A 24,257-nucleotide genomic window follows, 5' to 3' on the forward strand; every position below is an offset into this window, starting at 1 on the left:
TCAGATGAATGGCCCCAAAGGTCTCCCGATCTGACCCCCTTAGACTTTTATCTTTGGGGTTAGTGCTGGGCGTTATGGGCAAAAACGTGTATCACGGTATTTTTTTTAAGTGATGGCGGTTTCACGGTATTTAAAGGAGTAGTCCAGTGGTGAACAACTTATCCCCTATCCTAAGGATAGGGGATAAGGTGCAAATCGCGGGGGGTCCGACCGCTGGGGCCCCCTGCGATCTCCTGTAAGGAGCCCCGATAGCCCGCGGGAAGGGGGCGTTTCGACCTCCGCACGAAGCGGCGGCTGACAAGCCCCCTCAATACAACTCTATGGCAGAGCCGAAGCGCTGCCTTCGGCAATCTCCGGCTCTGCCATTGAGATGTATTGAGGGGGCGTGTCGGCCGCCGCTTCGTGCGGGGGTCGACACCCGCTATCTGGCCGGAGAACCTGGCCCCCCCCGTACAGAGAGATTGCAGGGGGGCCCCAGCGGTCAGACCCCCCGCGATCTCAAACTTATCCCCTATACTTAGGATAAGGGATACGTTTTTCACCACTGGACTACCCCTTTAACGGTATTCCCCCCTGCCCCCCCCCGCCCCCATGTGACCTGGGTGCCGCTTCTCTCCCAACACTCTCTGCCCCCCCCCACAATTATCAGCTGCGCTGTCCCCACATCTGTCCCCACATCATGTTACCCACGTGCGCTCCTTTGCTCATCCTCCTATGAGTTGCGGGCCGCAGCGCTAGAAATCTGTACTACAAATAACGTTTCCCAGGCTGCAAAAATAAACAAAATAAACTTTAACTAACCTGCCTACGTTCCCCAGTTGCTCTGCTACCGTCTTCACTGTCCTGCGCTGTTGTCCTCTTGCAGTTTCCTTGGGACGGGAAAGTCACAGAGCCGCCAGCCTATCATCGGCCGGGGCAGGACATCGCTGCGGCCGGTGATAGGCTGACGGCTCTGTGACGTTCCCATCCCCAGGACCGTAGCAGAGGGACCATGAAGGGGGACCACGTCGGCAGGTAAGTTAAAGTTTGTTTTGTTTATTTTTGAAGCGTTATTTGTAGTACAAATTTCTAGCGCCAGCAGCCCGCAAATCGTATGAGGATGAGAAGAGCGCACGCGGGTGACGTGGGGACAGCGCAGCTGTTAATTCATATGGGGGGGAAGCAGAATAGCGCACGCGGGTCAAATATGATTAATTCCCCAATGTGGGGACTGCGTTCTGCAGTGGATAATTCACTCTTTCCGGGGGGGTGGGTGGGGGGGGGGGGGTCAACCGGTATTGCGGTATGGGTAAAATTCATATCGTGAGGGGGAAAGGAAAAAAATTGGTATTCGGTATGAACCGATATACCACCCAGCCCTATTTGGGGTCATCTGAAGGCAATTGTCTATGCTGTGAAGATACGAGATGTGCAGCACCTGAAACTACGGATACTGGAAGCCTGTGCTGGCATTTCTCCTGCGGTGTTGCTATCAGTGTGTGAAGAGTGGGAGAAGAGGGTTGTATTGACAATCCAACACAATGGGCAGCACATTGAACACATTTTATAAGTGGTCAGAAACTTGTAAATAACTCATGATAGAATAAAGTTACATTAAAACAAAGCACATGACCCTCTTCCTATTAAAAAAACTAAAGTTGGATTCAAAATGGCCGCCATGGTCACCACCCATCTTGAAAAGTTTCCCCCCTCACATATACTAATGTGCCACAAACAGGAAGTTACTATCACCAACCATTCCCATTTTATTAAGGTGTATCCATATAAATGGCCCACCCTGTATTATATACCGAAGTTGAGACTGAAATGTCTGGAATAGAAAATTTATTAAGCAGCCCTGAAGTCAATACTGAATATTCTCAATTATTTTGTGCCTTGCTTACATAAGTTAAGCATATGCTGCCATCTAGTGTTCAGTGCCAATTTTTGCATAACAGCCTTTGAAGTTTGATCCTAGAACAGGTTTGTTTCTATGCTTAGCCATTCTAGAAATTTGGAAAAAATGTGTGAAGTATTGTGAGAAATATATATATACATATATATATATATATATTTCTCACAATACTTCACACATTTTTTCCAAATATATATATATATATATATATATATATTTTCTTAATTCATAAAAACTTTCATGAGTTCTTTTGTTGTGTAAAAAGAACAAGGACGTTTTTTTTCCATATTGTGGTATTCCTTTTACAGTTTAATAGTTTCTAATGAAAGTTTTAATTTATACCTTGTAGTACTAATGGACATTGTTTTGCTATCATTGAAGAAGATGAACATGGAGAAATTACATTAACATCTGGCTGCATGAAGTTGGAAGGCTCAGATTTTCAGTGCAAGGTAAAATTGTTGGGAGTGAATGCCTTCTCAATAACACATATTTCAGATATGTATGACTGTATTGCATATGCAGGGCTTTAGAGCAGTGTTCCCCAACCAGAGGCTTGGGAGCCACATGTCGCTTTTGTCCCCTCCTGTGAATGTTAGCACCCAGATATTTGCAGTTGCAGTATATTAGCGCACTAGGTTGTTAGAACTGGCAGTTTACACTATGGTCTTAATCTTATTATAAGATCACATCTTATAAGCGTTACTGTCATTAGTTAACAAAATAAATGCTAGTCAGTGTAGTAATGTGCCCCAAGACCTGTATGCATAATATGCATGTAGTAATAAGAAAATTACCTTTTGATCTATTACTATGATCAGTCTTTTTGCACTTCTCTTGCAAGCTGGAGGAGTTTCTCCAGGAGCATGATGAGCTGCTATCCTCCCCCTTCCCTCTCCCCTATAACAAGGTCTGCACAAACATTTTATACATTTGCAAAGCTTTGTGCCTAAAGTGCATGCTCTATATAACGCATATAAAGCAGTCATGTGTAACCTATATGGTAAAAGTACACAAGAAAAACTTTTTTTTTTTTTTTTTTACATTTGCACAGCTTTGTGCCAAAGTTTACTTTTTATAACCCTAAAGCAGCAATATTGTGCAAATACACAAGAAATACGTTATAAAATGACCAAAGAGAAATCATTTTGCATATAAATAATTGAGCACCTTGTATCGCTCCTCTTCTGAAAAGACTGCAAACTGTCACACTGGTAAAAGCTGGCTGATACACTGCACTATGGTAGAGCAGGGGAGAACCACACCCCTCCTCCCATCTCCTCTAATAAAAATGGTCCTGGACCAAAAAACTTGGTTACCAGAGTTCATTTGCTAAATTAAAGAGACAGTCCCCTTGTAGCAGTTTTTTTTTTTTTAAACAATTTTTTCACATCTTTAACAATACATTTTTTATTAAAGGGGTAGTCCAGTAGAGAAAAACGTATCCCCTATCTTAAGGATAGGGGATAAGTTTCAGATCGCGGGGGGTCCGACCACTGGGGCCCCCCGCGATCTCCTGTACGGGGCCCGGCTCGCTGGCCAGATAGCGGGTGTCGACCACCACACAAAGCGGTGGCTGACATGCCCCCTCGATACAGCACTCCGACTCTGCCAGAGTTGTATTGAGGGGGGGGTGTCAGCCGCCGCTTCGTGCGGTGGTCAACACGCCCCCTCACCACGGGCTGTCGGGACCCCATACAGGAGATCGCGGGGGGCCCCAGCGGTCGGACCCCCACTATCTGAAATTTATCCCCTATCCTTAGGATAGGGGATACGTTTTTCACCACTGGATATCTCCTTTAAAGTATATTAGGAAAATGCTTAGTTGATAAGGAAGTATTAAATTAAAAAAGTTGTTTCTTACAGTAATGCTGGTTTCACATTTGCATTGAAGCCTTCATCACAAATTCCATCATATTTGTTTAAGAATAGTGCACAGTTCGCTCTGCTCTTCTCGGGGGGAGGGAGGAGGAGGAGATCACATTGGATCCCAATTTATCTCTCTTAAAGGGGTACTTCGGTAGAAAACATTATTAATATATTTTGTTTTTTAAATCATCTGGTGCCAGAAAGTTAAACAGATTTGAAAATTATTATCTAGGGGCGGAGTACCCCTTTAAAAGGGGTACTCCGGTGGATTTTTTTTTTATTGACTTTTTGGCACCAGTTGAACAGATTTGTAAATGACTTTCATAAAAAAAAAAAAAAAAAATCTTAATCCTTCCAGTACTTATTAGTGGCTGTATACTACAGAGGAAATTTTCTTTTTGGATTTCTTTTATGTCTGTCAGCAGAGAGCACTTTGGACAGACAGAAAAGCAATCCAAGAAGAAAAGAATTTCCTCTGTAGTGTACAGCCACTAATAAGTTCTGGAAGGATTAAGATTTTTTTTTTATTTTTTTTTTATGAAAGTCATTTACAAATCTGTTCAACTGGTGCCAAAAAGTCAATTTAAAAAAAAAAAAAAAAAAAAAAAATCCACCGGAGTACCCCTTTTAAAGGGGTACTCCGCCCCTAGACATCTTGTCCCCTATCCAAAGGATAGGGGATAAGATGTTCGATCGGGGACGGAAGACGGAAGATCGTGACGTCACGACTCCGCCCCGTGTGATGTCACGCCCCTCAATGCAAGTCTATGGGAGGGGGCATGAGGGTGGAGTACCCCTTTAAGTCACTAAGGTCTATTACATGACAGATCCTGCTCTACTTTGGTTTTCTACTCCTCTGACAGAAGCATCGCAATGCTGAGGTGAACTCAGCCCAATAGACTTTTTTTTCTTTATTAATACAGTGGTACACCTCAAGTTACAATGGTCATCATGGAACCATAAATATTGTATGTTGAGGCCATAACTTCATGGAAACCTGATAATTAGTTCTGAAGCTCCTAAAATGTCGTCCTACTATAGGAAAAAGTGAGAATTAAAGAAAAATAAGTAGCTACAGTAATCCCTTACATATAAAAGTAAGAAAGAGCTGTAAATCACTGTTTATGTAGAGGACCGGTGATTTTAAAAAAAAACTGCAGTGATTTAAAAAAAAAAAAAAAAAATAAGCCCTTGCGGCCGAAAGTTGTGCAGCTGAGTCAGCTAAGCTAATGTGACCGTTCTTCTACAATAAAGTGGGGGTATATTCAAAGAATTTGGCACCACATTTTGGCTTTAGCTTCGCCACACTATTAGCGCCACATATTCAGATATTTAGCACCTGATTTAGCACCCTGTTAGCCAGTTTTTTTTAAAGGGGTTTGGTTAGGCTTTTTGTGCCATTAGCACCCTATTTTCAAAGGTTTAGTACCATTTTCTGGCACACAAAGTGTCACCGCTAATACAAAAGTATACTTGGTGTTAAAGGATTTGCTTATTGCCCCAAGTTTTCAAAAGCCCAAACACACTTCTGAAAATAAGGCACAGTTAACACTCTTTGTGGTGCAAAATAAAGAGCCCTAATAACATGAGTCTTCGAATATTCACCCCAGTGTCCCAAAAAAGTAAAATGGAGTTCCCCTTTACCTTGTGTGCAAAGGAGCAGCTTACCACAGTTTTTAGTCCAGCCAGAAAATCGGATATGGGGCAAAAATGACTCTGACTCTGGTCGGCTCATTCAAATAAATGAGATGGGGACAGAGTCCGGCTGTGATACGGATTCGGTCACCGTTTAGGGAAAACATGGTGTGAACTCAGCCTAACCCCGGTACAGGTAAAAAGTAGTACCTTGTACATGTACAGGTAACATGTAGTACCTCCCTGCACTATAGTGGGCCCTACCAGACTGCCAGTCTGTGCTTGCACTTCAGTAATACAGGTGTTTTATAGGTGGAATGCCCAGTTCTTCCAGTCACTAACATTTTGCATATATGGACTGTCTGTAGAATTGCATGTTGAGTTTTTTGTTTTCAAGTTACAATGTTTCAGAAAAGACCATCCTACATAGTATGGTTGAAAATATTGTAACCTGAGGCTATTATAAGTTGAGGGACCACTGTACTTCAGCACATCAATTTTGAAAAGTGACTCATGATCTCATGATGTACAAGAAATTGGAACCTCTGCTGTATAGCAAATGTGCAGGCCTGAGCACCAGATTACTCATTTATGGAAGCCCCCCCCCCAAATAAAGGCTATAGTAGGTTATTGCTGCTGTTTAACCCTTTATGCTTATCCTATTAATGCTCTTATTTTTCCCCATACTATTTATATGAAACTCAACATTGCACAGATTATTTTAGGGTTTTCATCTTTGTATTCTGGAAACTATAAATCTTTTATTTTCACCTCAATGTACCACGTGATGATAACCCTTTCCTAGAGGAATGGCATAAATAACAATTAGCTATTTTCTTACTTTTTAAATTGTCACCCATTTTTCTGCAGATAAGTAGTTATACTTCAACCATATTTATATTATTTAGCTTTTGCACGATTAAAATACTTTGGTTTGCAATATTTGAAGACCCACAGGCCCAGATTTATCAAAGAATGTCTACAGTAGAGCTATTTTCCAACGTTTATTTGGGTGGGGAGTTTGACTAGCGTACATCTTATTTATTAAGAAGGTGCAGCAAGATGATGAACTTTGCGCAGCTCTGCTGTAGTAGGAAAAGCTCTACCACATACACTTTTTCTAGACAATGTGAGGGAGGGAAGTAGACACTTTCCCGGGTCTTGAATTTAGCAGGTTAGGCGTTTTTACTTAGGTTTACACTTACTAGGGCTGGGCGGTATATCGGTTCATACCAAATACCAACATGTTTTTCCTGCGTGACATGAATTTCTCCCATACTGCAATACATCGGGGAACCAATCATATGTGACCCCGTGAGCGCTGCTTCTCTTCCCCCCCCCCCCCCCCCCCCCAAATAATTATCAGCCGCTGTGCTGTACTGTACTATCTTGTGGCCGGGCTGCAAAATTAAAATAAACTTTAACTCACCTTTCTACGTTCCCCTGTTTCTCTAGAACTGACCTCACAGTCCCTCCGCTACTCTTGCTGCTTCCTGGGGATGGGAACGTCACAGAGCCTATCACCAGCCTCAGTGATGTCCTGCCTCGGCCGGTGATAGGCTGAGCGTATTGTCATGTAAGTAGCCAGCAGTCTTCTTACATCACAATGCACTCAACCTGTCACCGGCCGAGGCGGGACATCGCTGCGGCCAGTGATGCGCTGACTGCTCTGACGTTCCAATCCCCAGGAAGCGGCATGAGGCTCGCATCGCTGGACCGTGAGGTCGGTACCGGAGCAATGGGGGGGAACGTAGGAAGGTGAGATAAGGATTATGTTGTTTTTGCAGCACGGACACAGAATAGTACAGTACAGCGCAGCAGCTGATATTTATTTTGGGGGGGGGGGGGGAAGCAGCACTTGTGGGTCACATGATGGGGGGGGAGAGAAGCAGCGCCCACCAGTCACATGATGGGGGAGGAATACTGTTAAATACCGTGGAACCGCCATAATTTACAAAAATACAGTGATACACATTTTTGGTCATACCGCCCAGCTCTACTTACAAAATAGCGACTTTTGACAAAAGTCTCAAATGATAAAAACGTGACCACCGCATAGTCAAAGAAAAAGTTCTATGGGTAGGCAAAAAGAGTGAAACTGTCTATATCAAAAGACGCATTATTGTCGCTAAATATGCGGCTTGCACCTGAACTGCGCCAAAACAGAAAAAAAATGCTCTAAAAGCAATGGTAAATCTCCCCCATAGTGTATTCTGCTATTGACTGCAGCATCTTAGTTCTAAACAGTTGGATTGAGGTAATGTCTTATTCCAGCCTTTGTATCAGTCAGATGATTCTATTGCTAATACGTGTGGACCCTGTGGCATCCCAGCATTATAAATTTACAGAGTCACAAGGATTGACAGGAAACTGCTTAACATTGGTACAGACTGATCATAAGAATCTGGTCTTGAAGATATGTGAAGCCATAGAAAAAGGCACAGAGTTCTGGACAACCTACATATGAATGTGTCAATCTAATATGTGTCACATCTAGAATGTGCCAAGGGCTATTACTTTATTTTTATTTTTTTCACACCATAAATATAGGATTCTCCCAAAGCCCAGTTACGAAGGACAATCGAGTGCTGTCGGACTGACTTTTGCAATAAAGATTTGCAGCCCACGTTACCACCGGATGGAAGACCAGGTAATTTAGATCCAGGATTGTATTTTCTAATGTGCATTTTGATACAATACTAGAATACAAATGATCCAACAACCGTCTTCTGTGATATTAGATTCACTAATGTTTTTACACGAATATAAATTTTAAGAGTTCGAACATATTCCAGCCATAAGTCAAGACTCTCTCTATAATCATATGTTAAGCCAATAAGTCTAAACACATTGTTGATTTGTGTTTGAACCTTTCCTTACATATACACTGATAAAAAAAAAAGCCCAAATGTGGAATAGCCTTATCGGATCTCCTACTATACAGTAGGACAGTAGGTTTTTTTAATCATATAGCCGTACCCGCTATCATTTCATCATACCGTTTTAACCCCTTAAAGACTAGGGGTTTTTCAGTTTTTGCACTTTCGTTTTTTCCTCCTTACCTTTAAAAAAATCATAACGTTCAATTTTGCACCTAAAAATCCATCTGATGGCTTATTTTTTATGTCACCAATTCTACTTTGTAATGGCATCAGTCATTTTACCCAAAAATCTAGGACGAAACAGAAAGAAAAGTAATTGTGCAACAAAATTTAAGGAAAAACTGCATTTTGTAAATTTTGGGGCTTCCGTTTCTACGCAGTAAATTTTTCGGTAAAAATGACACCTTATCTTCTGTAGGTCCATACGATTAAAACGATACCCTACTGATATGTTTGATTTTGTTGTACTTCTGGAAAAAATCATAACTACATGCAGGAAAATGTATACATTTAAATTTGTCATCTTCTGACCCCTATAACTTTTTACATTTTCCGCGTACAGGGTGGTATGAGGGCTCATTTTTGGCTCAGTGATCTGAAGTGTTTAGCGGTACCATTTTGATCGCTTTTTTATTCATTTTTTCATGATATAAAGAGTGACCAAAAATACACTATTTTGAACTTTTGAAACTATTTACGCATACGCCGTGTGGTTCAATTAATGAAATATTTTTAGAATTCGGACATTTCTGTAGGTGGCGATACCACATATGTTCTTTATTTACACATTTTTTTTATTTATTTTTTAGGGGAAAAGGGGGTGATTCTTTTATCAGGGAATGGGGTTAAATTATCTTTTTTATTTTTTTTTGCAATGTTATAGCCCCCATAGGGGGCTATAACGCTACACATACTGATCTTTTACATTGATCATTGTTATCCCATAGGATAACATTGATCAATGATTCTGCTGCTTGTGTCTGGATCTCAGGCACAGAGCAGTCATTCGGCAATCGGACATGCAGGAGGAAGGTAGGGGACCCTCCACGTGTCCTACAGCTGTTCTGGACGCCTCGAAGGTCCTGAACAGCCCACTGAGCTAGCCGGGGGTAGTTTACTTTCTCTTTAGACGCAGTGATCAACTTTGAACACCGTGTCTAAAGGGTTAATAGCACGTGGCACCGCGATCAGTGCTGCACGCTATTAGCCACGGGTCCCGGCCATTGCTAGATGTCGGGCCCGATGTGGCCCCTTGTTATAGAAAGGGAGAGGATTCAGGACGTACAGGTACACCCTGTGTCCATAAGGGGTTAAATAACCACTATACACAAATCGGTATTACAAATAATGACTATACTAGAAAAAAACATAACTAGTTAATGCCACCATACTGATACATAATTTAAACCACTTTTAAACAGACTAATAGCCCTCCATTTAGTAACAATAAAGTGGCTGTCTAAATGGTTATAGTGCAGTTACATTCATTGGCTCATTATTTTTTTTTTTTTTCTTTGCTCTTTCTTTTATTTCACTATCTTGCTCAGAGTAAAAGTGCCTTCTTTGGTGCCCTGTATAGTGGGGGCAGGTATGTAGGTAGATAATACAACCCCCACCCCCATATGTAACGGCCCCTATTAGGAATGTAATTTCCCCCCCCCCCCCCCCCCCCCCCAAACCATCCTTAGATGTTCTTAGTAAGAATTGGGTAGCACATGGAAATTTGGTCCAGCATTACAACATGCAGGCAGAGAAATAACTTGTACTGCTCATGTTGGAGAGAACAGCAAAAATAACATTCCCACCTTTTGTTTTGGAGACCAGAATAACACAGTAAATCTTTTTTCAGTAGGAATATTTGGCAGAAGTGTCCACGTCATAGCTCTGATTATATCTATTGTCGTCTGCTTATTAATCATGGTGGTCTTCATCTTAATCACCTGCATGTACAAGTAAGTACATTTATTTGACCACTGTAGTGCAGCTTGCCTGTTTATTTTCTTCTTAATGTTCGGCTCTAGTATACTTAGGGTTTATTTTTATTTTTTTATAGGCACAAATTAGCAACCCAGAGAATGTTGTACAATAGAGATCTGGAACAAGATGAGGCATTTATACCAGCTGGGGAGTCATTAAAGGCTCTCATTGACCTGTCACAGAGCTCTGGCAGTGGATCGGGCCTTCCCCTCTTGGTAAGTCACAATGTCAGTTTGCTTCCATGGAACAAATTTTAAAGTAGCATTTTCTGTAGACACACTGACAAACTACTTACAATTTTAATGTAGAAAAGTGGCCACAGCAGAGACAGGATGCCTGCTATTAAAAAAACTAAACAAAAAAAACTGCAGTTTCTTTATTCCACCATGAAGTACAGTGTTTTGGCTGTATAGCCTTGACAAAGGCTACACAACCAAAATGTTGTGCTTCATGGTGGAAAAAAGAAACCTCCTGTGACCGCTTTTCTACATTGTGGATATCTGGACTAGCAACCCAGTGAATCACTTGCAGGACGCATAGTGTCTATCTATAGGTGCTTCCTATCTATAACAAATTTCAGAGAAAACGGCCACAAAACAGATTTTCACCAAATAAAATAACTTAATATTTGTTTTTTTCAGGTCCAGAGAACAATTGCTAAGCAGATCCAGATGGTGAGACAAATAGGAAAAGGAAGATATGGAGAGGTTTGGATGGGAAAGTGGAGAGGAGAAAAAGTGGCAGTGAAAGTATTCTTCACTGCTGAGGAAGCCAGCTGGTTCAGAGAGACTGAAATCTACCAAACTGTGCTGATGCGACATGAGAATATATTGGGTAAGTAAAAAAAAAATCATCCATCCTCAGAAATAGAATCTATACATTCTTTCATATATATTTGCAATCTAGAGCTCTGGAACATTCTTTTTCTAATGTTTCTGATTAAAATTTTTGAAAAATGTTCATGCTTCATTATGGGGCTTCCATCTTGCCTAATGTGTTTTTAACAGCGTTTATTGATATGGTTTACTGTTGGACCCATGTGCCATAGACAGCATAAACAGGGATGCTGATCTCTGCCGTGAATGGTGATGGATACAATGTTATCTATATACTGGTGTCACCTTTCACTGTGCTCTTGAGAATGAAGGCATTACTGGGAAATGATCTGTACTGGAACTTTTAGCTTAGATTTCAATCCCTGAAATCTTGCAGTTTTCATATTGTTAACAAAAGCCTGATTTAAATTATTACTTTGACACATTGTCTTTAACCCCTTAACGATGCATAACGTAAATGTACGTCCTGGTGCGGTGGTACTTAATGCTCCAGGACGTACATTTACATCCTGTACATGACCGTGAGCATCGGAGCGATGCTCGGGTAATGCACCGCAGTTCCCAGCTGCTGATAGTAGCCAGGGACCTGCCGGTAATGGCCGACATCCCCGATCGTGTGGATGTCTGCCATGATCAATACAGATCATGGCATCTGCAGTAGTGTGGTCAGAAAAATGCATGATCTGATTGCCCGCGGCGATCCGATCATCTGTAATGGTGGCCGGAGGTCCCCTCACCTGCCTCTGTCCGTCTCTGCGTCTTCTGCTCTGGTCTGAGATCGAGCAGACCAGGGCAGAAGATCACCGATAATACTGGTCAGTGCTATGCCCTATGCATAGCACTGAACAGTATTAGCAATCAAATGATTGCGATAAATAGTCCCCTATGGGGACTATTAAAGTGTAAAAATAAAAGTAAAAAAAAAAGTGAAAAATCCCCTCCCCCAATAAAAATTTTAATTGTCCCTTTTCCCCCATTTTACCCCCAGTGTAAACATATTTTGGTAGTGCCTCGTGCGTAAATATCTGAACTTTTAAAATACAATGTTAATTATCCCATGTGGTGAACGTAAAAGTCCAAAATTGCTGCTTTTTTATAACATTTTATTCCCAAAAAATTTGATAAAAATCTGTTAAATTTTATATATGCAAATGTGGTATCAAAAAAAGTTAAGATCACGGCACAAAAATGCTGCTTATACAGAAAAATTTAAGTTATAGATCTGCAAAATAGAAGGATTTTAAATGCACTAATTTGGTTAAAGTTTGCAATTTTTTTCTTTAAGCGGTACAATAATAAAGTATGTAATCACGGGTATCATTTTAATTGTGACCCAAAAAAATAAAGAAAACATTTCCATTTTACCTTAAAGTGTACAGCATGAAAACGAAACCTTCCAAAATTAGCAAAATTGCGGTTTTCTTATCAATTTCCCCACACAGTATTTTTTTTTTTGTTGCGCCATACATTTTATGGTAAAATGAGTGGTGTAATTACAAAGAACTGGTCACGCAAAAAATAAGCCCTCATACTAGTCCGTGGATGAAAATGTAAGAGTTATGATTTTTAGAAGGCGAGGAGGAAAAAATGAAAACTTCCTTAAGGCCCAAATGGGCTGAGTCCTTAAGGGGTTAAGGAATACAGCTTAGTTATGAATGCATTGTATTCTTGAGATGAGAGCTTCCCTGTGTTTCCTTGCTCCCCTTACTAATAACTGATAGGCTGTCATGTCGACATGCAGATACTGAGCGCAGTCACTTTTTTCTTTGATGGTGCCGATTAGACAAACACAATAGTTTTTGTGCCATTTGGGCTATATGTCGCTGTAAGCTATGGTGTACTTTAGTTTAATCAGCCTGTAGTAAGTGCCTAGCATTAAAGCAGATATTGATGTTTGATTGTATTGATTTTTTTTCTAGGTTTCATAGCTGCTGATATTAAAGGGACTGGATCATGGACACAAATGTACCTGATAACAGAATACCATGAGAATGGGTCTTTATATGATTTTCTGAAGTGTGCCACTCTGGATACAAGATCTCTTCTTAAATTGGCATATTCCGCTGCCTGCGGTCTCTGCCACCTACACACTGAAATTTACGGTACTCAGGGAAAGCCAGCAATCGCACATAGGGATCTGAAGAGCAAAAACATCCTAATCAAGGAAAACTGGACTTGTTGCATTGCTGACCTGGGACTCGCAGTAAAATTTAACAGGTAGTTTACCAGTCTACCATATTTTCTGTATCGCATGTATTTATGCAAGTTGAAAATCTAAAATCAGCAATCATGTCAAAATACACTGATAGCCTGCAGATTTTTGAACATAGCACGGAATGAAGTTAAAAAGTACTGGAAATCAGTTTCATGAAAAAGCAGGGTAGATTTCTTCTACAATAACAAAAAAAAAATAATAATTTTTTTAATGATATCACTGTTTAAAACTGGTCAACACATCCTCTCTGGGGGCTGGTTAACCTCTTAAGGACTCAGGGCGTACCTTTACGCCCTGAGCCCGATCTCGGTGTTTAAAACGGGGTCATGCCATAACCCCACATCACACCGGGTCGGTCCCGGCTGCTAATCATAGCCGGGACCCTGGGCTAAGAGCACGCGGCATCGATCGTTGTGCCGCGCGCTATTAACCCTTCAGACGCGGCGATCAAAGTTGACCGCCACGTCTGAAAGTGAAAGTAAACGCTTCCCGGCAGCTCAGTCGAGTTGATCGGGACATTGAGATAAAATCGTGATGTCCCAATCAGCAAGGACGCGAGCGGAGACCCTCTTACCTTGCTCCGTCGCGTCCGATATGGGTTTGATTGCCCCAAGCCTGAGCTACAGGCTTGAGCAATCGAGCCCCTATCTCGCTGATCCATGCAAAGCTATGACTTTGCAGGGATCATGGCAAAAGATTGATGTGTGCAGTGTTATAGGTCACTATGGGAGCTATAGCACTGCAAAAAAAAAGTTAACAAAGGTCATTTAACCCCTTCCCTAACAAAAGTTTGAATCACCTCCCTTTTCCCATAAAAAAAAAACTGTGTAAATAAAAATAAACATATGTGGTATCACCGTGTGCGTAAATGTCCGAACTATAAAAACATATCGTTAATTAAACCACACTGTCAATGGCGTACGCGCCAAATAATTTCAAAGTCCAGCATAGCGTATTTTGGTCACTTTTAGATCATAAAAAAAATTTATAAAAAACTATCAAGAACTCCGATCAATGCAAAAATGGTACCGATAAAAACTTCAGAACACGGTGCAAAAAATATACTGACCCGTACACGGAAAAATAAAGTTATAGGGGTCAGAAGATGACAATTTTTAAACATATAAATTTTCCTGCATATAGTTATTTTTTTTCAGAAGTACGACAAAGTCAAACCTATATAGGTAGGCTATCATTTCAATCGTATGGACCTACAGAATAAAGAGAAGGTGTCATTTTTACCCCAAAAATGCACTGCATAGAAACGGAAGCCCCCAAAAGTTACAAAATTACATTTTTTCTTCAATTTTGTCGCACAATGAATTTCTTTTCTGTTTCGCCGTGGATTTTTTTGTAAACTGACTGTCACTGCAAAGTAGAATTGGTGGCGCAAGAAATAAGCCATAATATGGAATTTTGAAAGCGTTATGATTTTTAGAAGGTGATGAGGAAAAAATGAAAATGGAAAAACGCTGAGTCCTTAAGGGGTTAAAAAGAGAGGGACCACAAAGTGTTGCCATGGGAGTTCCTGGGGATTTGTAAAGGATGCAGTTTATTTTTTATTTTTTTTACTTTACACTTTCATGTACACTTATATATTTTGATGATGTGATATGTGATATAAAAATATACATCCGTATGAATATCTTAAATGGAGTGTGGTCTTGGAAACAAAAACATAAGTATTGTTTTTTTATTTCAGTGACACGCATGAAGTAGATATTCCCCTGAATACCCGGGTTGGCACAAAACGGTATATGGCACCTGAAGTCCTGGATGAAAGTTTGAATAAGAACCATTTTCAAGCCTACATAATGGCGGACATCTACAGCTTTAGCTTGATTATTTGGGAAATGACCCGCCGCTGCATCACTGGTGGTAAGACTTCATATATACCATTGTACAATGCGCTTAGAACAAGTTATACTAGGAAATTTCTGCAATTTCCTAATTAAATTACAGAATAAATAAACATGCAGGACAGCTGTTAATTCCACTGGCTTTCACCACATGCTGATAAGAGAATCAAGGTGCCATGGCCATTATTATAGCTGTTAGAGCAATATTCTAGATTATGATAAGAGAATCAAGGTGCCATGGCCATTATTATAGCTGTTAGAGCAATATTCTAGATTATGATAAGAGAATCAAGGTGCCATGGCCATTATTATAGCTGTTAGAGCAATATTCTAGATTATGATAAGAGAATCAAGGTGCCATGGCCATTATTATAGCTGTTAGAGCAATATTCTAGATTATGAGAAGAGAATCAAGGGGCCATGGCCATTATTATAGCTGTTAGAGCAATATTCTAGATTATGAGAAGAGAATCAAGGGGCCATGGCCATTATTATAGCTGTTAGAGCAATATTCTAGATTATGATAAGAGAATCAAGGTGCCATGGCCATTATTATAGCTGTTAGAGCAATATTCTAGATTATAAGAGAATCAAGGTGCCATGGCCATTATTATAGCTGTTAGAGCAATATTCTAGATTATGATAAGAGAATCAAGGTGCCATGGCCATTATTATAGCTGTTAGAGCAATATTCTAGATTATGAGAAGAGAATCAAGGGGCCATGGCCATTATTATAGCTGTTAGAGCAATATTCTAGATTATGAGAAGAGAATCAAGGGGCCATGGCCATTATTATAGCTGTTAGAGCAATATTCTAGATTATGATAAGAGAATCAAGGTGCCATGGCCATTATTATAGCTGTTAGAGCAATATTCTAGATTATAAGAGAATCAAGGTGCCATGGCCATTATTATAGCTGTTAGAGCAATATTCTAGATTATGATAAGAGAATCAAGGTGCCATGGCCATTATTATAGCTGTTAGAGCAATATTCTAGATTATGATAAGAGAATCAAGGTGCCATGGCCATTATTATAGCTGTTAGAGCAATATTCTAGATTATGATAAGAGAATCAAGGTGCCATGGCCATTATTATAGCTGTTAGAGCAATATTCTAGATTATGATAAGAGAATCAAGGTGCCATGGCCATTATTATAGCTGTTAGAGCAATATTCTAGATTATGATAAGAGAATCAAGGTGCCATGGCCATTATTATAGCTGTTAGAGCAATATTCTAGATTATGATAAGAGAATCAAGGTGCCATGGCCATTATTATAGCTGTTAGAGCAATATTCTAGATTATGATAAGAGAATCAAGGTGCCATGGCCATTATTATAGCTGTTAGAGCAATATTCTAGATTATGATAAGAGAATCAAGGTGCCATGGCCATTATTATAGCTGTTAGAGCAATATTCTAGATTATGATAAGAGAATCAAGGTGCCATGGCCATTATTATAGCTGTTAGAGCAATATTCTAGATTATGATAAGAGAATCAAGGTGCCATGGCCATTATTATAGCTGTTAGAGCAATATTCTAGATTATGAGAAGAGAATCAAGGTGCCATGGCCATTATTATAGCTGTTAGAGCAATGTTCTAGATTATAAGAGAATCAAGGTGCCATGGCCATTATTATAGCTGTTAGAGCAATATTCTAGCTAAAATGTATAGTGAAGCTGTTATGCAGTGTGGTCTAATCTCTTTATTTCCAACCCTGTATGTGAATTGCTTTTTTTCCTCCCAGGTATTGTTGAAGAATATCAGTTGCCATATTATGATATGGTACCCAGTGACCCATCCTTTGAGGACATGAGAGAAGTTGTGTGCATTAAATGTTTACGGCCTACTGTGTCAAATAGGTGGAACAGTGATGAAGTAAGTGGCTTGTGTTTTCATTTGCTTCTGAGGGATATTTGTATTGGCGAAAACATTTATCAACTACTTAAATGGCACTATTGGGATCGAGAAAACAGTAAAGTTCTTTCAGTAGTAAAATCCACAATGGAGAAACTGCATCGGTTTTGCTCTAACCCTGAAATCTGTTGTTTGCTGCTTGATATCTACACATTGGTAGTTTCAATAGCTTCCTTTAATTTCAGTCTCCTCTCTGAAATGAAGAGCAGTCACCCAGAGATCCCACATGCCCTTCCATTGTAAACAAGACTAATGCCCCATGCATGCTACCAATTTCTAGAGCGGAATTCCGCTTAAAGATTCTGCTGCACAGTGCACACTATGGAATTTCTGCCACTGAAATGTACCCGCTGAAAGAAGGAACATGTTTGTTTCAGCAGAATTGAGTAGCGTGCATTGCGTGCCCACACAGTCCCGGAGCTGGCTCCCATTGGGATCTCCAGGCAGAGGTTCCGTTGTGTGCCTGGGCCCTAAAACTGACATTTTAAATGGATTATTTTTCTGAAGGCAGCATGATTTTTTATTTTTCCCTTGGTCCCCTTGTCACCTCTACTGGTCCTTACTTAATACTGAGTAAGGTGGAATGCTTCTGCAGTCAGTGATTGGTTGAGCGGGTAGTCACTGCTATGATCACTTAGTCTCCGAAGTAGCTGGAACAGCAGAGGAACGGAAGGGAGATTGAGGTAAATAAGTTTTTGTGTAAAGGGTTTTCTAGTAGGAAGTGATGTTATGGCCAGCATGTACTATATACAAAAAACAAACCTGCTATGGTGCCTCCAGTATCCGGGTGCGATTCTCTTCCTGAGCTGCAGTGTGACGCCTGGGCTTAAGCAGCACCCAGGCGCACTGTCTTACTGCCGCTCAGCGACTTGTTGGCCGAGGCGGAACATTGCTGTTGCCAGTTGTTCGCTAAGTGGCAGTATGACAAATTGAGCCCAGGTTCTTCCTGGCACCGCTGGAGGTAAATAGAGGATTTCATTTTTTTTTTTTATTAAACACAATGCTCTGCATAGTTATTGCCCTTTCTCCTGCTGCTAAGAAACCCCTTTAAGACAACAGAATATATTGAATCTTTCAGATCCTACAATATACATTTTAGCAAAAGTCCTCAGTCCTCAATAAAGAAAATCTACTTTTTGGCTGTTCAGAGATGCACAGTCCCATGCTTTACCTGGGACTGAACTGTGTGTTCAGTGTGAGAAAACAGAAGAAGCTGAATGTGGATTGCATGTGAATTTCAACTTTGAGATTAGTGAAGTGATTTCTATAGCTGCACAGTGTTCTTTCTCTTGCCCGACTGTAATCGATCTGATCACTGCTGGGCAGAAAGAGAAGCAGAATTCGACATGCGCTAAATGTTCATGGTGAGGTAAGTAAGCCAACAGCGAAGCTAGTTGTCTAAAGATCCTGCTGGCAGACCACAGAAAATAATGTCTAATAATAGTTAGCTGTTAGTTTGTTTAAATAGTGGTGTTCATGGGTGGTATTCATGAAACGGGAAGCAGGGTCTAGAGGGACTGCAGGCTTCCAGATGACTGACTTATGTTATGTGAAATAGCAACTAAAAGTTTTTACCTTGTCTTCTTTCTGTTAAGTGCTTGAGGGCAATCTTGAAGCTAATGGCTGAGTGTTGGGCCCAAAATCCAGCTTCCCGTCTCACAGCTCTAAGGATCAAAAAGACGCTCGCAAAAATGGTGGAGTCACAAGATGTCAAGATTTGACAACGGAACTAGTAGGCTCCAGCAAAGGGACTCTAAACAGAGAGAGCAAAGTGCAAGAAGAGGCAACTGAAGATTCAGCGGCCTCCCTGATACATTTTGCAGGCTGCTATATAAAGACTTAACTCTGTACTGTGTAGTATATTGTGCCGAGAGCACATCCTCATCATTGAGAGCCTCTGTGTACGTCAGAACAGAATATTTTTGTTTTTTATATTTTATCAAGACTTTTATTACAGACTTTAAAGTTCCAGTTTTATGAGTAATGAATTGCATGTTTAAGCTATATTGCTTTCTATGAAAGCAGCTACAACCAAGTTATTTTTTTCTTAAGATTTGCTTATGCACCCTTGTGGAGAAGAAACCTGTCAACGTTGCCTTTTTGTTAGCAAGATTGTGCCACCAATAATTATTTGCCATGTTTTGTTTTTATGTAAAATACAAAATGCCAAACATTCTTGATATTATGTAAGTGTCCGGTCACCATCACAAATCTGCTTATGCTCCTGCAGATCACAACTTGCACAGAGAATGAATTAAGATTAACATTACCTAACATGACTAAAACAGAGACAACCATTCCAGCCACTGTAATGGTTATCACTTCCCTTCACCTTCTCTTTATAAGCGTATTCCTTTTACATTTATTTTTAGTTTTCCCTGTGTATCTAAAATGAAAAACAAAGCAAACAGCTGTGCAATAGGTGTTAATTGAAAAGTGCCTATTGTTTTGTGTATGTAATGCTCATGTGGTCTGATTCTGTAGTTATACTTCTAAGGCTTTGGCTCCCTACTAACAAACATATTAGAAGTGCATTTTTTGCTTCTGTATTTTGGTCACAAATCCTGGCCAGACCACGTGTCTTTTGACTCAAACTGACCATCTGGGACACTGACTCTCAAATGCACATGTAATATATGTAATATGCTCATATGTGAGGAGCCTCTGGCTGTAAGGTGACATTTTTATCTGGTGTTCTACCGGATTTGTAACATCCTGAAAATAGAATTTATAAAAACTATAACAGCATATGTGCCGTACATTATAAAGATTTACCTCAGTGTGTTATTTTACCGATAAAGCAGTTTTATACTGAACTCTAGGTAATATAAATTATTTTTTTTAATTATTTTTTTTTACAAAAAGTAAGCTGCCAGACTAAAATTATTTCTACCAATTTTTTTTGCCAAATTATCAACAGGAAATCTTCATAAATGTGCAGAGTGTACATAATAAAAAAATAATAATACAGCCATCAACAATGCAGTTGATGCTAAAAAAAACAAAACTAACACAATGTGCAAAAAAGACTGTGAAAGTGGCTATAAATTTCTAACAGCCATGATGCGGGCCCATTTTACTGTCTGTTATGCCTGCAATGCACGTTTTTTTTTCTTTCCCATTTGGCTTCTTGACCAGGCATAAGATAAGATCCTATGGCCTGTGTCCAGTTCAGAAGACCTACAGTTTTCTGGTGTATTATAGAAGCTCAATTAAACTAGTATTAGACTAGGTTTCCACACAGGGTTTTTTCTATGTTTTTTCTGGAAAACTGTCCCTATAGTTTTCGAGCCAAAGTCAGAAGTGTGTTCAAAAAGAATGGGAAATTTTAAGAAATGACCTCTCCTTCCACGTGAATTTGCTTCTGATTTTGGTTAAACTGCAGTGGCAGTTTTCCAAAAAGTGGCAGAAAAAACAATGTGTTGAAACCTAGTCTTAAGGGCACCTGAAAGCAGCCTATGGGTGCATTCACACTAGCATTTGTTCCTCCAGGACATGGATACTAAAAAGAATGGGGTGCTGCATTTCCATGCTCGGAGAGGCACGGATGCCATTCATTGCAATAACCCGTATGCAGTCAGTGTGGCTTTCTGTGCTTATCAGTATGAGAAAAAAACTTGTAAGTGCATTTTGGGGGTTTTCTGATATAACTGTGCCTGAGACACACACATCATAATGTGGATGCACCCTTAGTCACTAACTTGTTAGCTGCTTAGCAGCTACAATGTAAAATGAGAGGAGCACAGCAATGAGCAGTTTCAGAAATCAAATATTAGCCTTTGATTTTCATTTTAAGAGTAATACACAATGCTTATACACTTTATTTTACTCTGCGCAGCACACACACTGTTACCCATGGCAGCCCTGTATGTGCAGTGAGGTTTGAAGATGGATTGCGTGTCAGTCACGTTAGCGTGCTGGCCCGTCCTCCAAACATCACTGCCGCAAGGTAGCCCTGTTTGTCTGCTTATAGGAGAATATGCAACGTATTTCCTGATGCGCAACGTGAAATACACTGCATACATGAAATGTGTGCCCCTACTCTAATATTACTAGACTCCTGAAGTACATTATTTTTTTTAAATAAACATCCCAGTATAATAGCTTGTTTACATGAAATTATTCCATGTTTTGTAGTTCCCAAAAGCAGGATTGTTACTTTTTAAAGAGTGACAGTTTTTCACCTGCACTAAACCCAAGATAGTGGGTTTATAGTGCGGGTGAAGAGCTCTAAAATGAAGGGTCACTTACTCTTTTTGGTAGCCTTGATGCAGAGCTTCGTCCTTTCATGCTGTTATTCATATTGCGCTTCAGTGTGCATTGGAGGTGACAGCCGGCTTGCCAATTTCCTCTGCCTCATCAATATTTACTCCCCAGCCCGCCTCCTTCCTGTGACGTTGGGGGGGGGGGGGAATCTGCACCCATGCTACCAAAAAGAGTAAATGAACCCCTCATTTAAAAGTTCTTCAGCCACACTATAACACAATGTAGGATTTAATGTGGGTGAGCAGCTGTCAGATTCTCCATAAGATCAAAGCATGTACCCAAACAAGGAATTCAGCATCTAATATCTGTATGCTCAGCTTCTGCTCCTTTCTAGCATGTCGGGGATATAGAGGAAAATAAAATTACATTTGTCTATATGAAACAATCTTGGTGCAAGTATTGGGCTTGCTTTCCATTTTTGCATGACTTATGACATAATGGGGTCATGGCTCAGCTTCTATTTTACACAATGTTTAAGGTATAAAATCTGAGCTGTGGGTAAGACTAGACCATTTAAGGCAGTTTAATAAATCTGGCCCACAATGTTGTGTGTGACTGAAATAAATAAAAAAAATTGTATCCAGCAAGAAAATACAGAATGACCGTTATCAGATACATTTAGTACGTTTCCAAAGGTATCTTGTTTCAGCCTCCATTACTTCTCAAGATCAGTGGTGTCTTTCCTGGAAGCACCAACACTGTTAGGAAATGAAATGTGTGTCTAAACTGGAGACCCTTATAATTACATCTTGTGCCTGTGAATAGGATGTCCATAGAGATGTAATGGGCGAGAAAAAACTGTCTAAAAGAAAAGCTTTGCACATAGCAACCGATCATAGCTCCGCTATCATTTTATAATTTGCACTCTTGAAATGAAAGCCGAGATGATTGGTTGTTATGTGTAACAAAGTTTTGCTTTTAAAATTTTTAATGGACACAATGTGGGAGATAATCAAAACTATATGTATTTACATACATGATTTACTAAGACTGTCGAATTCTTTAAACAGTGTGCACCAGGTTTATCACAGTAACTTATTTTGTTTTATTACATTTGGTACATCTTGAGATTTGTCTGTTATATAACCAATTATTTGGCTTAGATTACACCAAAATTTTGCTAATTGGTATCACATGTCAGGCGTTGCCCTTTTGTGGCAGGCTACACACTTTAGGTGCATCAAACACCCCATTAGAGGCTATCAGGTGAATTTTTTTATTCACCTTTGTATGTCTGAGCTGCCACAATTAAAATTAACTTTGGCATACTTGCTGCTCCACCCGGTGCTGCTGGTATCGCTTTCCTGTCCTCCAGTGTGGTTTTCCCACTTTTGCGGCCCAACAGGTTACATTGAAAGATAGCTAGTCGCTGGCTGCAGCCATGTCTTACCTCGGCAGGTGAGCAGCAGTGTGATATATTGGGACCGGGCCCAATAGATCACACTGTCACTAAGCCTATCGCCAGCCGAAGTGGAACATCGCTACCTCCAGCTCCATTAGCAGAGCCGCAGTGCGATGTGATGGGCTCCAAAAGCAGAAAGAAAGCCATGCAAAAAAAAATACCAGCAGCATTGAGGGAGTAGCGGAAGGTAAGCCTAAGTTGCCCACAGCACTCTGTGTAAGTGCAGTTGTAATTTTTCAATTTCTTTACAAAATGTAAACAGCAATCTGATTAGCACAGATGAAAAAGCTAAGGAGTTGTACTGTAACCAGTCTTTTTCCAGTTTCACCAGAAACCTCGTTTTTGTCAAAACATTTTTGGTTCCATTATAGTCTGTTTAATTTTGCTGTATGCAAAAACTCTATTAATCACGCTGTTGTGTATGCCCAAAAACTTATTTATGGTTTTAATTGTGTTTTTTTTTTTTTTATATGTAAGTCAATGCTTTAGGAAAAACAATAAGGTGGTGTAACTGTAAACATACCTAATTCATCTAAATCCTAAATTAAACTCTGTAGCCTTATATAGCATAATGTCTTGTTTAGTGAAAGGTGCTGAACTTGTTTAGTTGCCTTACCTTATGGTAAAAAAGAGACAAATTTCAGGCAACACCCTTTTCTCCCAAACACTTGTTTTTATGATTTGTTCCTTTAGTCCTTTTTTGAGATTAAAGGAAGTATTGTGCAACCTCTGACAACATGTTTCAATCTCATGTACCAAGGTCTGATCTAATTTGTGTATAATAAGCTGTAAAAAAATAAAGTAACACTATAGGTAATGTAGCAAGTGTAAATAGTTAAGAACATGACATAAACCAGTGGCTATACTATGATATATATATATATATGCCAAAACTGTAGAATAACCTTTCAAAATGTAACACTAAATGTATTTTGTACAGCATCTAGTTTCAAAGGTGCCTTATGTTTACCATAAATTGCTTTGTTCTGTACACAATGTCCAATGTATCATTTCTAAGTAAATAAGCTTATTTTAGTACACTCTTGTCTTTTTGTATACATTTTTTTTTACATATCAAAACCAAATGCATATTTTCCTTTGTGTGGTTTTGTTTTTAGATTATATTAATTTCTCTTGTGATCATTATGTGAGCAGCCATCTTCTCAGAGATCGTAACAGCATTCTATGATATTCTTTACAGCCGCTACTCTGACGATAAAAAATGGAAATGGGAAATGTTAGTGTGTTAGGCATGATCTGTAAGCTGTGCAGAGATCAACGGGCAGGAGTAAGGTTAAAGGAATACTCTGCCCCTAGACAGCTTATCCCCTATCTAAAGGATAGTGGATAATATGTCTGATCACTTGGGGTCAGGCGCTGGAACCCCCACAATCTCCAGCCCGGCACCTCTGCGTTCTGAAAATTTTATGTTCAGAGTGCCGGCTGTGCCATCTATGAAGGGGAGGCGGGAGTGATGGCTGTGGTCGCTCGCAATCTGG

General features: G+C 40.0%; 1 protein-coding gene across 4 annotated transcripts in view; it reads left to right on the forward strand.

Moving 5' to 3' along the window:
• The window catches only part of BMPR1A (bone morphogenetic protein receptor type 1A), a 139,892-nt gene extending 116,096 nt beyond the window's left edge, over window positions 1-23,796 (forward strand). Inside the window, exons 5-13 of one of the 4 annotated variants that reach the window (XM_056530807.1) lie at window positions 2,244-2,346; window positions 7,949-8,048; window positions 10,133-10,232; window positions 10,334-10,472; window positions 10,899-11,091; window positions 13,013-13,310; window positions 15,011-15,186; window positions 16,921-17,051; window positions 18,686-23,796. In XM_056530807.1, coding sequence (XP_056386782.1) covers window positions 2,244-2,346; window positions 7,949-8,048; window positions 10,133-10,232; window positions 10,334-10,472; window positions 10,899-11,091; window positions 13,013-13,310; window positions 15,011-15,186; window positions 16,921-17,051; window positions 18,686-18,811 — 1,366 coding nt within the window. In that variant the 3' untranslated portion in view covers window positions 18,812-23,796. Of the gene's footprint in view, window positions 1-2,243; window positions 2,347-7,081; window positions 7,157-7,948; window positions 8,049-10,129; window positions 10,233-10,333; window positions 10,473-10,898; window positions 11,092-13,012; window positions 13,311-15,010; window positions 15,187-16,920; window positions 17,052-18,685 lie in introns of those variants that run through there. The other 3 variants (XM_056530806.1, XM_056530808.1, XM_056530809.1) reach the window with 3 other exon arrangements.
• The last annotated feature ends 461 nt before the right edge of the window (window positions 23,797-24,257 follow it).

The sequence above is a fragment of the Hyla sarda genome, chromosome 7, assembly GCF_029499605.1.
Source record: "Hyla sarda isolate aHylSar1 chromosome 7, aHylSar1.hap1, whole genome shotgun sequence".
NCBI lineage: Eukaryota > Metazoa > Chordata > Amphibia > Anura > Hylidae > Hyla > Hyla sarda.